At 41.4% G+C, this 16,726-nt stretch overlaps 1 protein-coding gene across 8 annotated transcripts in view; it reads right to left on the bottom strand.

Moving 5' to 3' along the window:
- Positions 1-16,726, bottom strand: part of anks1b (ankyrin repeat and sterile alpha motif domain containing 1B) — a 282,958-nt gene that overhangs the window by 57,954 nt on the left and 208,278 nt on the right. For 7 of the 8 annotated variants that reach the window (XM_026146084.1, XM_026146081.1, XM_026146083.1 and 4 more), the window contains 4 exons: positions 8,352-9,004; positions 7,643-7,765; positions 4,157-4,226; positions 1,252-1,358 (listed from right to left, as the gene is read on the bottom strand). In XM_026146084.1, the coding sequence (XP_026001869.1) occupies positions 1,252-1,358; positions 4,157-4,226; positions 7,643-7,765; positions 8,352-9,004 (953 nt within the window). Of the gene's footprint in view, positions 1-1,251; positions 2,297-4,156; positions 4,227-7,642; positions 7,766-8,351; positions 9,005-16,726 lie in introns of those variants that run through there. The other variant, XM_026146089.1, reaches the window with a different exon arrangement.

Here is a 16,726-nt window from a genome sequence, read left to right as displayed (position 1 = left end):
CTGATTTTTGAGGGTCTCTTTCTAACATTGTTGAGTCTTTACCTCACAGTGCAACATTCATTGAGCTAAATGTTGTTGTGAACTAGTGCTATACAAATAAAACTGATACGCCTACTGCTTCTTCAAAACCATTTCATCTGTATTAAATACTTTAACCACAAGATAAACTGTGACCACGTGTGGGAGAAACACACAACAGAGAGATGGTGTGATTTCATCCTGTTGCCAGGGTAACTAAAGGAACAGATGCAGGTCACACTGAGTGTAGGACCAGAACGCTCACACAGGCTTACATGCATCCATAAATACTTATGGTGATCCATGCATACCCTGGCGATTGACCCGATGTCAGAAACATCAACATTTATCTGCATTCTCTCTTCTGGATGTCAAGAAGTCAGGAGAAAATAAGAGGCTGTAAGTCAACCAGAATTAGAGAACTGGATAAACCCTCGAACCCCTTTATATCTGCCATTTTTGAGATATCGCCCCCCCTTCAGTTGGAGATTATTAGTAATAATAATCTCCAACTGAAGAGGAAGTCATCCAGTCAGCATGTCTCTGCTTTGTCTCCCATCTTTCTGCTTCTGCTGCAGTTTTTCTTGATCGAGCGTCATCGCTTCTCTACTGCTTTCTCTCCTTGTTTTCATTTCCTACTTTCCTGCTCATCCCTCCCTCTTCCGTGGATATCTTTCCCACTAACACACACATGCAACATCAAAAGAATGTCCAAAATGACCTAGCGAGTTTCTCTTCCTACGTCACTGCTTAAGAAGAGATTGCATAAACTAGAGGAGACCATCAGTTTGGATCCCGATCCGCAGGCTACAGGTGGTTGTGTGCACAGTTTTTCCTCTGTGTGCAAGCGGATGCATGCAAAAACCGTAAAACAACTGTGATTTCAGCATGCATTTTTATTGCAGCATGAGCACGTATGTGTGCAGCATGATGCTGGAGCTGGATTTTTTGCTGTGGCAGAAATGTGGTGTAGGATTTCTGTGCGTAGGAGGACCTCACATGGCATCAGATGTGAGAGGCAGTAATGATGGGAAGGGAAGAATGAAAGAAAGAGAGAAGATGATACAAAAAAAGGGGAAATTCAATAAATTCAAACTAAAAAAATCAGAGTGACGGAGGAAACATGCTGGTCATGCAAATCCCTGCACAGAAAACGATGACATGATGAGCTCGAGGAGCAGAGAAAGCTTGAAGAAGCTTTCTTTTCCCTCAAAACACAATGAAAACACTCACCATAAACTGGACGTTGTCAAATCCATTGGCCAGCAGGTGGTTCTCGTACTGGACCAGGCCGATGGAGTCTAGCCACTGGCCCACAGACTGCAGCGGGCAGCGGGGACCTATAAGGGGGTGGAGGGGCAAACGTTTCAGTAGGGAGTAGCCATCCACGCGGTAGCAGCGGCAGTCTGGCTGAGACAGCTGGCACTGCCACATCATGTTGTGGCGGGCAAAGTGGCTGTCGAAGGAGCCCGCCATGCTTTTGAAGAGTCTTTTGGCAAGGCAGCAAGACAACAAAGATGAAGGGAGGGCAGGTAGAGGGGGGAAAGGGGGGAAGAAAAGGAGGCTAGGCAAGGGGCATGGTGAGTATGAGTGGGGTCAGCATGCAAGGGTGCAAGCAGGTAAAAGTGGAGGTTAAGACGTCCAGACGTTTCTTTCTCTGAATCCAGCTGGAGGAAAGATGGGAAGGGGCTGAGGGCTGAAGTTGTATCCAGAAAAAAGCTTCTGTCGTGGAGGTTAAATCCTGCCAGAAATGGGTGATGGATAAGACTGGAGGTATAGATCCGCAAGCAAAATCGACTGTGTGTTTGTCGTGCACAGCACAGCAGCAGCTTCTTTTCAGCTGTTGCGCTCGCTTGGCTGCTCCCCGGAGCTTGTGTGTGTGTGTGCACGCAAATGTGTGTGTGTGTGTGTTTCAGAGAGAGAAAAAGAGAGAGAGCTGCCCGCGTTGTAGATTTCTCTTTATCAAGAACTCCCACTCTCATCTGTATGCTTCTGCAGCCTCCTCTCTCTCTGTCTCTCTCTCTTTTCTGAGCGCACTGCTTTCCTCCTTCGTTCCCTCACTCTCTCAGTCTCGCTCTCTCTCTCTCTCCCTCGCTCACTTTCCCCTGTCTACCTCCAGTCTCCGTCTTCTCTCAGTGTCGATCATCACCCTGCTCTCTCTCTGCTGCTCTACATATATCTGGCTCGCACTGCTGATAATAGTCCTTGCAACATCTTCAGCTCCTTTGTCTGCGAGCTGAGCTGCCGACCGCTCATACCAGCACCATGCTGACTGTATCCATGTGGCCATAAATATACACACACGTCTGTGTGTGCGTGTGTGCGCGCGGTGCTTTGTATATGTTGTTGGTGGGAACAACTGGTGTGGCATAAACTGGATTTCTCTCTGTGGTAACCATGGATAAAAGCAGCTTTGCATCCACAGATGAAAAGAGAGAGAGAGAGGATCAGGAGGTGGAGGATGGGGGACTTAATACAGGGAAAGGGGGATGAATGCAGTAAACAGAGATGACTAGTGGAGACTTCAAGGTATGCAGGTGAGGAAACTGGCAAAAAACAGTGCTTTCTGTGCAGAAAAAAAGTTCCATTTTTCCTGTAAGAACCACACAAGATCACTTACAAAACCACCCACATGCTAATCAGATAAATTCTTAAATTAACAACGGCAGTCTTAATTTCATAGTTTTGGCCACCATTTCTATCAACAATATAAAAAAGCTTCTTAGCTGAAAATAAAACAGGAAATCAATTATTCAAATTTTAGTATTTCCTTGCAACTCCACCTCTATCTAATATTCTATATACAACCTATATAGATTTTACAAATCCAAAAAGATGGTAATTTTTTTTTAAAAAAATGCAAGTTTAACATTACTATTTTAAGTGACTTCTTGTCTGAACTGCTATGCTGTTGCTTTCCCCCCATTATTTCAAAATTTACCACATGTGGGGTCTCTCTTTTGTTTCCTATAATGGGTCTAGCTGACAGGGTCAATGCCTCAGTTCAAGTTATGTCGGACCCAGTAAGAGCTGAGCTCCTATAAGATCTGTGGCACTTGCTAATTCATCATTAACACCCATTATTTCAATTACAAATAATGTGTTTTTAATGCGATCAATAAGCTTAAAGAAACCTTTTTCTAAAAGATCTATGCACAGTATAATGTTGTGTGAATGGCACTTTACCACCAGGGGGTACAGCACATTATTTTGCAAACATTTCCTGTTAAAAGCACACACAGTATAGACCATATATCCATGATGGGTGTAGCCACCCTTTGGTTTTTGAAGCACTAACTTAAATCATACACATTTTGTGTTTTTTTGGAACCCAAAGTGAAAGTGGGGTTCTAAGTACCAGTTAACAAGCTTTGTTAGCAATCTGCAGTGATTCACTGTAGATGGGCAACACAAATACACATACCTGCTAATTAGTGCTTAATAGCATATTAGCAAAACACTGGAAATTTGCTGGCAAAAACTGAGGCAAAGACCTATCCAGCAGGCTGTGAGTATATTTTTACCACAGCAACAGAGAAAGCACCAGAGCATGATGGTAAAGTGCAAACTGTGTCCATACTGCATCATAACGTTGACACAAAGCTAGCAAAGAACTGACTGTATGCTGAACCCAGTCCGGCAGCCAGAGCCTGAACTTCAAGAGGCACTCTTCAAAGCAGCATTGCTTTGTGTTTGTTGGCGTTCTGTTCAAAAGAAAGATTGTGTGTCCTTATTACTGTAGGGTAGGGATTTGTGTCGGTGTATGGGACTATGGAAATGCATTAGAGGGCATATTAAAGAATAACACAAAAGTAAGGTAATGAATAGCATAAGAAATTCCATTCTCAGAAGTAAATAAGCAAATTAGTAAGTAAATTTTTTAAAGTATCAAGTTATGTGTGAGTAACACTCCAACACTGCTAATTTATCTCATTACCCAAGCTTTGGTAGTAACAAAACTCAGATTCTAACTTGTCATAATCTCTTAATTACTCAGCAACTGCTATGTTAAGTGCAATACTATCATACTATGGAAAAATGGTGCCCAACATATGAGCATATGACTAAAAATTTAATTGATACGACTTGCCCTTAAAGTCAGATTCACACACACTCACTCATACATGCGCGTGCTTACCTGAGGTATCATCCTTAATGTCCAATCCACTGCTTATTCCTGCCCCAATGGAGCTCATAATCTTGTCAATCTGATCAGATCAGAGAAAGAGAGTGAGGGAGAATCTCAGTTAGAGAGATGTACAGCGTGTGCAAGGAAAAGTCATTTCCCAGTAATAAGGCTAACCCCTATTTCTAGATCCGAGTGTCACGTAGCATGATCATTACGCCAGCCTGCATGCTCAATGCCAGTCATTCCCCCTGTGAATTGGAGGAACGGGAAATTTAAAGACACCAGAGCAGAGATGAAAGGAGAAGGTTGGATTGGAGAGAGCTAGTGTGGCTTCATTAGTGTCTGACTACCAGCAGTAAAATGATCATCCTCAACCCTGGACCTGCTGATAACCACTTAACTATGCAACCTGCACATCCATCTACATTTCAGCACCGCTGGCTCAGAGGTCAGAGAAACCCGAGTGTTTAAGGAGTCAGGTCTGACAAATTCAAATGCTGTTTACAAGCTGACAGACCATGAAGGTGGTCTTTGTAATAGGATAAACTGAAAGTAATTTCTGCATATGTCACTACACACCAAGCACCAATGCAAATGCAAGCAATAAATCAAGACTCAGAGTGGTAGATTTAAAGCTGATTTAAAGCTGATGTGACATTTTTCTAAACAACTTTATTTTGAAGTAAAGCTAATGAATCGAAAATGCTGTTAATGATACATTATTTAAAAAAAAGAAAAAAAATGACGTGCACAACTACAACTATTTAAATGCAGTTTATTGGCAAGGAGATCACATCTGTAAGTCTAAAAAGTCTAAAAGCAGTTGGTTTGGGTCAAGTCGAATCCATTCATCCACCCCAGTATCAAGACATCAAAGCCAATCTGCACAGAAGTGCCTGAGATGTTTTGAATCATCGTTAAACAACAAAGAAGAAGATCACTGGGTGATGGACCAATTAAAATTTGACACTATATTATATAACACATCAGTCATGGACTATATTATCGGTAATGCCAGAATACGTCTTTGGAGTCCTGTCATGAGGGTCCATTTTTCACAGGCGTACAGAAAGGTCGACAACAGGTGAATTTTGGAGCACATACAGATAATCACAGGGTGTTTAGCCAATGTAAAAGTGCAGTTTGTTGTTTTGGTTTGTGAACTTAAATTGTTTTATGTCTATATTGTATATGAGTGTAGACTTGTATATAGTTAAACATGTATAAGATAAGATAAGATAAGATAAGATAAGATAAGATAAGATAAGATAAGATAAGATAGAACTTTATTAATCCCTCGGGTGGGTTCCTCTGGGAAATTCGATTTCCAAAAAAGCACAGCACCGACAGAAGTTACAGAGTTATACACACACACATATATATAAATACAGAGACAATATAAATAAAATATACGAAGGGGATAAATAGAATAAATAGGAATAAAAATAAAAATACAAGTGAATTGCACATTTCAAGTATTGAGTCTATTGCACCGTTGACTATTTACAAAAGTATTGCACAAGGTATTGTACAGTGAGGTGCAGAGGCACTACAGCTTAGTTGTTCCCCCCTCCTTTGTCCTCCTGTTTCCCCTCCCTCTCCCCTCCAGAGAGGAGTTAAACAGTTTGATGGCGTGTGGAACAAAGGAGTTTTTAAGTCTGTTAGTTCTTGTCTTTGGGAGAAGCAACCTGTCACTGAACAGACTCTTCTGGTTGTTAATGGCCGTGTGCAGAGGATGCCTGGCATTGTCCATAATGTCCATCAGTTTCTTTAATGTCCTTTTCTCTGCCACTGTCACCAGAGTGTCCAGCTTCATGCCGACCACAGAGCTAGCCCTCCTGATCAGTTTCTCCAGCCTGGATGAGTCTATATTGTGTGATGACATGTCGAACTCTGAACGTTGGAATTAGAAATAAGGTGGTAGGAACAAAAAAGTGTAAACTTAGCTGGTGGTCTTAAATTTTGGTATTTCAGCTGCTATCTTTACCAAAATCTCAAGTTTTAAGCCTTTATCTAATATCATGCAACCAAGATACTTGAAGGTCTTCACCATTTCCTGTCTTGTCCCACTGACTTTGAAATCTAAATTGATACCTTGGATATTGTTGGTTATGAGCTGGGGCAATGCTTTATCAAGATGTTCCAGCATCTTTTCTTGCAAGTTCATCAATATCATCTGCACAATGCAAGTTCTAGCAGATCTACCATAACAATGCACAGTCATTCAAAGCAGGGATAGAATGGTTACCTTTGAAGAAATGTCAAATAGTTTGCAGGTCCTAATTCCAAATATGATCAGATGCATTTACTAGATCTACAGCAGATCTCTGGAGTATTTAAGCTTGACACTTTAGCTCCCCTACAAAATAAAACTAATGCAACCCATGTTTCATGTGCCAGGCTCAGATTAAGAGACTAATCTGGGTCACTTGAGTTTAGATTTTGACCAAGAAGAACCCCCCAAATAACCATATTTTTTGTATAAACCAGCATATTGGACTACCTTTCAGCTTGTTGCACTAAAGAGAATGATCTTCAAATCACTGACTGTTATGGAATGTCCCTTGCCACTTCTCTCTTCTCAATAATGCAACACTTTCCTGAGCATGTGATAGATATAGAGCAGCTTTGTTATTTTTTCCTCTGAAATCCCTGTTTACCAACCTTAAATTTCCCCGGGGCCAATCTAACCTTATCTCTTCCTCACGCAGCATGCAATTATCCAGAAAAAGAAATATGAGAACTGTGGAAAATTCCATATGGCAATTCATCATCATCAGGAAGTCGTGAGCTGCGTGGAGTAATTAATGAACATGTGCATGCAAATGTGGAAAGGCACGCACAAATGGACTTCCACTGACATGCATTAGAGTTACTTTAAAAATAGAGAGACTAATTAAGGCATCCCCATGATTACGTGTGATGGAACTTGCTTTTCATTTTCTGGGTGTGTCAGGGTGCAACGAGTGCTTTTTTTCTGAGGCGTGAAGAGTGAGCAGAAGTCAATGTGTCTGTGACCCCAAATGGTTATAAGGATCCAAACAGTGGTGTCCAGTCAATACATCACATCTGTGTCAGAGACCCTTTAATATTGAAAGAACCCCGGGCACAAACACACCAAGACCAAAGCACGCAGCACCCTGGACCGCATCTCTTTAATAGAAACTAGAAACTTCCTTCTCTCAGATACGTGGGTCTTCCCCGCAGCTTCATTGCTGGTTACAGAACAAAATCAATATGTGAGCATGTTAAATTAGCACTTGGGCTCCTTCTGCACTGTAGTAGCCGAGTGTATTTCAAAAGGAGGAAAAATTGAAGCAGCTCACTGCTGTGGGTGCGGAGTTTTCAACTGTTTCCTGCTGAGACGGTTCACTTGACCAAAATAAATGCAGTGTCAGAGCAGAGGCGCTGACAACTTGGCTTCTTCTTTAATGTTGCAACTGATGCTAAATGTTGGGTGATAAGCTGTGCATGTCAGGAAAACTGTCTTCTTACCTCTTCCCACTCAGCAGTGAAAGACGGCGTTCTCTCCAATCTCCCCTCCGGGCTGGCGCCTTCACGTGGGCTCGGACTTCCAGGGCCCTGGCCCCGTGATCCGGACCCCCAGCTGTGCTCTTCCTGTAAGAAAAAAAAAACAAAATAAAACCCTTTGTGCTTAATTACTGCACAAATACGAGATGCAAAACAAAAGTTGCCAAATATTTAACCTTAAAAATATGAACAACTAAAACTGAAAATAAGTCCGTTCAGTGCTCATCAAACTTTCAGCTGTAATGGCACTATTTTCATCAAACAGATTATGTATTTAGCTCATGATTTATTTACAATGAATTACAGAAGTCTCATAAAATGTGCTGCGGCAGAGAACATTGTGACCCAGATTGATGAGTTATCCAATTGGCTGGACTGGTTTCTGCTCTGTTTATGAAGTCACATGACACAGCAAGATGCAAATTATTTTTATATAAGTGAATATTTACGATATTTGCATTTGTGCTCAGTACAACAATACTGGAGACTTCTTTGCTTGTGCAGACGTTTAAAAAGAGTGAAGTTTTACTTATGATGTCAAATGAATTCTCAGAAACACTTAATAAGAAAGACTCTTGTTAATAACTCTTATTAATCTAAATCGCAGAATTCATGTTCTTTTTAGTGCTCTGGCTGCATAGAGAATGACGCTTTTAAGGTAGCGAGAACTTACCTGTATGGGAGACACTGCCACTAGGTTAGAATCAGACTTGGAAAGAGATTTCGAAAGCTGCAGGTCCAACACACTGCGTGGCATGGACCTCATCCTCCCAAGGGTGCAAGCCCTTTCCTCGTAGCCAATCCCAGGTGAACTGTCTTTGGATGTCGCTCCTGTCTGGCTTCCCCGTAAATCTGCAACTTCTCCGTTTTGACCAGAGGAACAAGAGGGTGGGTGGCTCAGGGTAGACCATCCACGAGGCAGATCTACCTGTTCACAGTTTCTGGGTTGGGCCTGGTCCTGGTTGACCTTGGTGTGGAAGATAGTCCGGTACACAACCTGTGGCTTTCGAGTGTCGTTGGCTAAGCTCTGAGAGTATGACTCACTCCCTGGCCGGGAGAAGACCTGACTGGCTCCTCCGCCGATCACAATGCTGAACTCAGGGGTCTGCAGAAAGTTGCTCTGGACATCTGTATTTTTAAAGGATTTGGGGCTGTAAAGGTGGTAAGGTGTATCGGGGGGTTCACAGGCTGGAGAAGATCCATGAAGCAGGCCTGCAAACTCCTCTGGGATGTGGCTTTTCCTGTGGTCCTGTGACAGAGCGTTTGATTTGGAGGACAAGCAGGGAGGAGGAGGAGGAGTCGGGTCTCGCTGATAAGGGATGTCGTCTGCAGACAGGACACATGCACAAAAAAATTTGATTACCATTAACTCAAATTAACCTAAGCATATGCATTGTATTTGAGTCAAATGCCAAAACAATGATACAAATGAATGAATTTATTCCAAGAATACAAGACAGCAAGTATAGAATAAAGGACTCATTAAATAACAGAAAGAGAAAGAAAAGTAAAAACTACACAAGCTGCAAACAGGAAGATAAGAACAGGGTAATGCATCTTCTGCTTCCCTTGTAGAAGACTGTTTGTTTCTCAGAGGAGTAAAAGGGCTCCAGACTTGCATTTTGCACCTCTGCGCCTTCACTGTGTGGGTGCAAATGGCATGCTTGTGCATCTGAACTTACATGTATGCATGAACTCGTCCAGACAGATATTCTCAGACCATCGATGTGGTTTGAGTATTTTTTATTTTATTTTAAAGTGTCAGGGGATGCTTTTAGACGTCCACTCACTCTGTCTGTGTGCAGCAGTTGGAAAGCTGCTTCTGACTCTTTATGTGTGTGTGTGTTTGTGTACGCACGCGTTCTATGTATACTTGACTATTATTGTATCAGTGAATGCTTATAATTACATCTCCATTAGTTACAACTTAAGTCGTGTATGTTTACATGTTCTTTAAAAAGATACGCTCATTAGGAAAAATGTAATTTCACCAGAACTGCCACATTCTCAGACTCATGACAAATCTTACACTAAATATGAGAGTGTAGTAAAGGAGAGGCTTAGAATCAAACAAAAACTAGTTAGTTAATTTCTCAGGTTAGAAAGGAGCTGCTCCGCCCCTGCACTGACTTTACTATTAATACCGAGGAACTATAATCCATCTTTCATGTTTTTACACCCACTGTGAAAATAACAGACTTTGACATCCACCGAGCATCTGACTGGCAATTACTTCATTACTGCAAATGCAGTAAAAGCATACCTGTATACAAAAACACACACATAACACAATCAGTCATGGACTGGCCTCCATAGAGCCCAGACCTCAACATTACTGAAACAGTGTGGGATCATCTTTACAGGGAATGAAACAAAAAACAGTCAACATCCAAGGAAGAGCTTTGAATGTCTGAAGGACTATTCCTGAAGACTGCTTAAAGAAATGACAAGAAAGCTGCCTAAGTTCGGGCTGTGTTGATGAATAAAGTCATACCAAATACTGACTTTCAAGCTCATTAGAATTATACAGATTCTGTTTTCCCCTTATAAACTGTATCACTTATGTACTTTTATGCTGCACCTATTTCCCATTTTTTGAGGGGAAAAAACCCAATAAAAACAACTGATTTCACTGCTTTGCATCCAAGGCAGGTTTCTAAAATCAGATTTCATTTTCCATTCATTTCCTGATTAAACTATAATACTGGTAAGAAAAAGGGTTTATTTCTTGTGTTAGTCGAGCCCCGACCCTCCTTTCGCTCCCTTATCGGTCACTTTGTGTTAAGATTGTGCACCAGGCCAAGGAAACAGTCTGACCATTGATTGATGAAGTATTTTTTTTTCCTCACACATAAACACACACACACCTAATAACTCTTAACAGTCAAATACAGTTGTTTGAACAAATAGAAAAATTTTACACTCTTGTAATCAAAACTGTCACTGGAATAATGGCATGTACCCTCACCGGCCCACACACACTGAATTTACAATCATTTGACTGCATACCCCCGCTGCCAGCCACATCCTCGACCCACACAAACAGACAGTCAATGTCTTGGTTTGTCAGCCAGTTTTTGCAAGCATTCTCTGACTGCCTTCTGCACAACAAGCCACACATCAATATGCAACAACTGCATAATGGAAGAAGAGAAAGAAAGAGAAAGAAAAGAAAGCGGAAAGAAAGCATAAAGTTGCCAACTAAAATTGCTCACTATGATTGAAACAGGAGATGATTCAGTTCTTCTAAAAACATCATTAATGGGGCCCCTCAAACACAGACATGTTGACTGCACCGCAAAACACACCCATCCACATTTCAGGTAATGAGGGATGAAACCATGACTCATCCTTGAGTATTGCATCTACTGAAAATGTCATTATTTCTTACACAACTGAAAGCATTTCGGATTATTAAGCCCCATCATTTTTCAGGATAAATGGGACAAAGCAGCCAAAAGATTAGTAATCCCCCTGACCTCTGATCTTAATATTTCTCTCTCATTGTCCACAGTGTGTTACTTTGATCGAGCAGAAGCATCCATAAGAAGACATACTTTGAATGGTCTTTCTGAGGGAGGCTCCAAAAGCGAGTCATTCCCCATAGGCCTAGCCATCTCTTATCACTATCTCACACACAGCGAATGCTTACAACATAAAACATAAATGCATCTATTTTAAATTATGTGTCAGAATATTCACATGAGATGCGGTAACTGAATTGGCCCTTAAAAGGCATCATTAAGATCATTCTCCCCTCGCTTTTCTTTCTGTACGTGCCTTTCTCAACCCTGTTATGAATTTCTTTTGCTCCCTTCACTTCCCCTCTTTGTAATAAAAATGAAAAAGTTGGCAACAGGTGAGTCTACCCGTAACTATGGCAACAGCGAGTGCCAGCATCTCTCGCAGTCATCGGGCAGCTGAGTGCCTTTGACCTCCAGGAGAAGGAGGGGAAAAGTGTACAGTGGATAAACACAGCAATCAAATCAGCAAGTTGTTTATCGAGACAGAAAACAAACAAAATAACAAAACAAAAGCCGAGCAGATTTTTGATTTGAAGAAAAAAACAGAAGAAAAGTTCTATAAAAAAGTATAAATAGACCAATACGTCTAACAGGCAGCTAACTATGCTTTTCTTTCTTCTTCTTCCCCTGCAAACAATCGATAGATTCCCCCTCTGAGTTGTTTTCACCTTCATTACTTATCCATTCCTGAGTGTCCAGTCTTCACTCACCATCCTCAGTGTCTTTGAGTAAGGCTGTGTGTGTCCGTGTGTGTGTTTCTTACCTGGAGATCCAAGGCTAGTTTCAGCTCTAACTAAAGAGCCGTCAAACTGTGTGCACCCTGCCCTCGCTTAAGTACAGCCAATATCTAGGAAATCGCACAACAGCTGCATCACTGCATACCTGCTTTTTATTGCGACACTAGTATGAAAACACACAAATACACACAAGTTGTGGCATGCAACGGGACAGCCCAGGAACTAATCTTCAACTGAAAGCAAACAGCAGCAGCAATGTAAATGTTTGTGCAATAAATACAGATTTGTCATAATTAGAACTAAATGCCAACTGTAAAGGCGGCTGCTGACCGACTTTTAAACACTAAAAGTCTTCACTTGTGCACGTCCTTCTATTTTTCCATAGAGAATAAGCAAAAAATAGAGAGGGAGAGAAATAGAGCTGTATTTACTGCGGTTTCTACTACTTTTCATTTATCGGAGTTCTTTAGTGTTATAGCTGCCCAGCACATCCTACAGGTTGTAGATCAATTCAACACACTATTCTTATTCAAAAGAGGTATTGAGTGTATTATGTATTAGGACTGAGAAGTGACTAAATTAAGCTTAATGTAAAATGTCAATATACACACTAAATGTTCAAGATAGCTGGGAGAGAATCCAAATAAATTCATTATAGATTTTTATAGCCAACAAATCAGCAGAAAATGTTAAATTTGTCAACGTCTGGTAAGGAGAAGGCTGGAGTAGATCAACAAAACACTGGAACAAGGGAATTAGCTTTCCTGCTCCAGGCAGACAACAATATTATTGTTGCTGTGGTAAGCACAACCACATCACCTCCACTGTAGTCATGTGCTTACTGATGTAACCAGGTAACCTCCAGGTAACCTAACTCAATGTTTTAAGTGTAAACTAAACCTAACCATGTTATTTTTGTGTTGTAATTTTACCCACAGTGTCTGAGAGCTTTAATTTACTTGTAGGAAAATCCCTTTACCACCTCAAAATGCAGCTGCTTGAGAATAACACTTCCTGAAAGTTCAAATACTTTGGGCCTGCAGCACTGATTTTCTGCGTACAGCCAACATTCTCTGTAGCACTATAAACAGTTTGCATTGGGTTAATTATTCTTTAGAACATACACATATTTACAGAATGTAGCAGACATCATATGGACCAGTAATGAGTTATTTTAAAGTTGTTCATCTGGCTCATAATCCATCGCAAGTCACATGTTATTGTAATGTTAAAAGTACATAAAAAAGTCATTGTTTGGCCATATTACACAAACTAGTGGAACTGAAAACCCACTGAGAAGTTAAGGTAGCTCATAGACGCTCACATCCAGGACAAATGAATCCCATTTCACTACATACTTTGGAAGGAGGAGTGATTCTTGAGTGCCTGTAGAACGAAGAAGAAGACCCATTAGGTGATCACTATGTTAAAGGTTCTTTAGAAGCTTAGCAGTACTATGAAAGGAGTAGCAATCCTTGTGGGACTGTGGAGGGACAGATGGTCAGCGGATGCCTCAACAGTCTTTGATGAGCAAAGAACCTCAGCTGATTTCGTTTCAGGTAGAAATTCAGCAATAGCTTGCTTTTTTGTTGTTGTTGTTGTTTTCGGCTTGCCCTGCTATGTTGTCAGTGTGCGGGTGGCGGGTCAGAGTGGAACATGGAGCACAATAGTAGAGGACAGCCAGTGAGAGGAGAGGACAGAGTTACTCAAGTTGATGACAAATTGTCAACCTACTGTAGCTAACACTGAACATGGGGGTAGTGGGTGGTGAGTAGGGGTGTGTGAGCTACCTGTCTCTCCGAAGCAGCTGCATCACGGGAAACACTGGATAGCACACTGCCTGACCAAAAAACAAATCGCCACCTGGATTTAACTAAGCAAATAGGTACGAGCCTCTTATAGGTGCATAGGTGATTATCTTTCAGCTGGCAACAAGTTATTTGCAAACTGGTGCAATGAGTTGCTTCTCATTTCATAAACAATCATGTCGAAAGACACATCTCGTGGTTGTGGAAAAGATGTTAGTGTGTTTGAGAAGGGTAAAATCATTGGCATGCATCAAGCAGAGAAAATGTCTAAAGAAATTGCAGAAACTACTAAAATTGGGTTGAGAACTGTTCAACGCATTATTAAAAAGTGGAAGGATAGTGGGGACACATCATCTTCCAGGATGATCACGATCAGCGATCACTTAAAGTTTTGGTGAAATCAAATCGTAGAAAAACAACAGAAGAACTCAGGGCTATGTTTAATAGTGAAAGTAAGAGCATTTCCACACGCACAATGCGAAGGGAACTCAAGGGATTGGGACCGAACAGCTGTGTAGCCATAAAAAAAAAAAAAACACTAGTCAGTGAGGCAAACCGGAAAAAAAAGACAATGGAAGAAGGTCATGTGGTCTGTTGAGTCCAGATTTACCCTATTCCAGAGTGATGGGTGCATCAGGCTAAGAAAAGAGGCAGATGAAGTGATGCACCCATCATGCCTAGTGCCTACTGTACAAGCCTGTAGGGGCAGTGCTATGATCTGGGGTTGTTGCAGTCGGTCAGGTCTAGGTTCAGCAACAGTATGTGTTCCAAGAATGACTTAAGCTGACTATACTGAAGGACCAGGTTATTCCATCAATGGGTTTTTTCTTCCCTGATGGCACAGGCATATTCCAAGATGACAATGCCAGGATTCATCAAGCTCAAATTGTAAAAGAGTGGTTCTGGGAGCATGAGACATCATTTTCACACATGGATTGGCCACCACAGTGTCCAGACGTGCTGGAGAAGGCTTTGCACAGTGGTCAGACGCTTCCATCATCAACGCAAGTTCTTAGTGAAGGTTTAATGCGACACTGGTTGGAAATAAATCTTGTGACATTACAGAAGCTTATCGAAACAGCGATTACGTGTTGAAATCAAAGCTAAAGGTGGTCCAATGAAATATTAGGGTGTGACCTTTTTTTTGGTGGTGACTTTTTTTGGGCCAGGCAGTGTTTCTGCTATGAAATTTTGAGACCTCTTTGGTACCATGCTCTAATCTAAAACTGACATGTGATGAGTGAAGAGAAGATATTAATGATATTAATGATTCAGTTTCTGAACAGCTTGTTATAGCAGAACAAACACAGGCTTAACTAATAACACTAACAATGGCTCCGTTTCAACGAGGGAACCCCGTCGGGTATGACTCTGAGCCTCCTTCAAAGGTCTGGAAGTGGTATAAATTAGCATCATTAGTTACACCTGTGCTTTTCCTGCTATGACATCAGATAATCTCATTAAAAAGAGGTACACATGCACGTGCAACCAACCGAATAGGACTCCAAATTAATCTTTGCAAATAAAAAGCAATATTTTTGTTTCCTAAGATCCTCTTCAAGCCCAATTGCAGTGGGTTGTAATGTTCAGCGGTGTATCGTGCATGCATTAGCAGCACACTCAGAAGTCAAGTGTTTTTAGTGTGCACACTGACAATTTTGAGTGTTCCCTAAATTCATTGCTTATTCACTGTGTGTACACCGCAAACTCAAAACCTGCTTAGAGCTTCTAACATCATATCAAATTTGAAAACTTTTTCCTTTCACCAGCTCATATTAGTAAGTAAAAGTAAGCGTTCTTCCTTAAATGAATATTCTCTTGCAAGTAATCACTTTATAGAAGTAAGATTCAATTCCACAGTGGTGTATAATGCAACCCCGGTCTAAATTAAACCCTCTCTACAGTAAATAAATCTAGTTAAAGCTGAAACAGCTGGAAGACTCAGCATAGCTTGACAAAGAGGCAAGACAATATTCTTTCATTGAGGCATAACAGTTTGCAGGCCAGCACTGAAAGGGAAAACAACCTAGAGCACGAGGCTGAAAAGGTGAAAAATGAATTGCAGAAGATGGAGATGGAGATATGCGGTAGAGAGGTTGAGGGAGGTTATCTAATAGAAAACACATTTTAAAAGGAAAGGCAAATGAGTAATGCACAGGCATACTGTCGCAATAAAACAACTAACCAAAACACAGAAGAAAGGTTGACAAATGGCAGCAAGGCTGGTGTAAAGTGAGGGGGAAGGCTAGGGGCACAGACCAGTGACTGACAGGCAGACAGAGTGTGTGAAAGCAGCTAGAGAAATAAGGGAGTGACAGAATGAAGGATTGAGTGATTGAGGGAGGAGGGGTGAGGGAGAGAAATGAAAGGGTAAGGATACAGGGCTGGAGGTTATATATCAAAACTGCAGAAAATAAGAGTAAGGCTTGTTCTATCATAATAAAGTCGGCCAATCTACAAAGTATCGGAGCAGTCCACTGCAAGTTGAGTTTCTACTGCAAACTCTATCAGAAATCTAATAAAGCCTTTTTCATTATTGATTCTTACACGGACAGGTCAAAAAAAGTTGCGGCGAGAGGTCTCAACACATCTTATTTTGTTGACTAATCTCTACAAGGGACAGTGGAGGTGTATGCAGACGGTTGCACAAACTCACCATCTTCTCATACAATGGGGTGTTTTTCTTTCTGTGTGTGAGGTAGCAGGAGGGGCTGGGAAACGATCCCAATATCTGATAGCGTTGCGTTCATTGCTCCATCTCATGTGGCGCCGCACTGACTGTTATTAAAAACTACAGAGTAATATCTGAACTGTCAGTCATTCCTGAGATTAAAGACTGAGCCCTACTTTCTAAGCACCACAGGCCTGGATAAATCATTATCAGCTCCCGGAGCCTTGGGTACCAAGCTTACATTAGGTTAGTCTTAGGCTAGGCGAGCAAACCCCTCCCCCATCTGAGTGGGACTGTAAAAGTCTGCT

The sequence above is a fragment of the Astatotilapia calliptera genome, chromosome 17, assembly GCF_900246225.1.
Source record: "Astatotilapia calliptera chromosome 17, fAstCal1.2, whole genome shotgun sequence".
Taxonomy (NCBI): domain Eukaryota; kingdom Metazoa; phylum Chordata; class Actinopteri; order Cichliformes; family Cichlidae; genus Astatotilapia; species Astatotilapia calliptera.
Note: the sequence above shows the minus strand (reverse complement) of the source record. Positions and strands in the feature narration are given on the sequence as shown.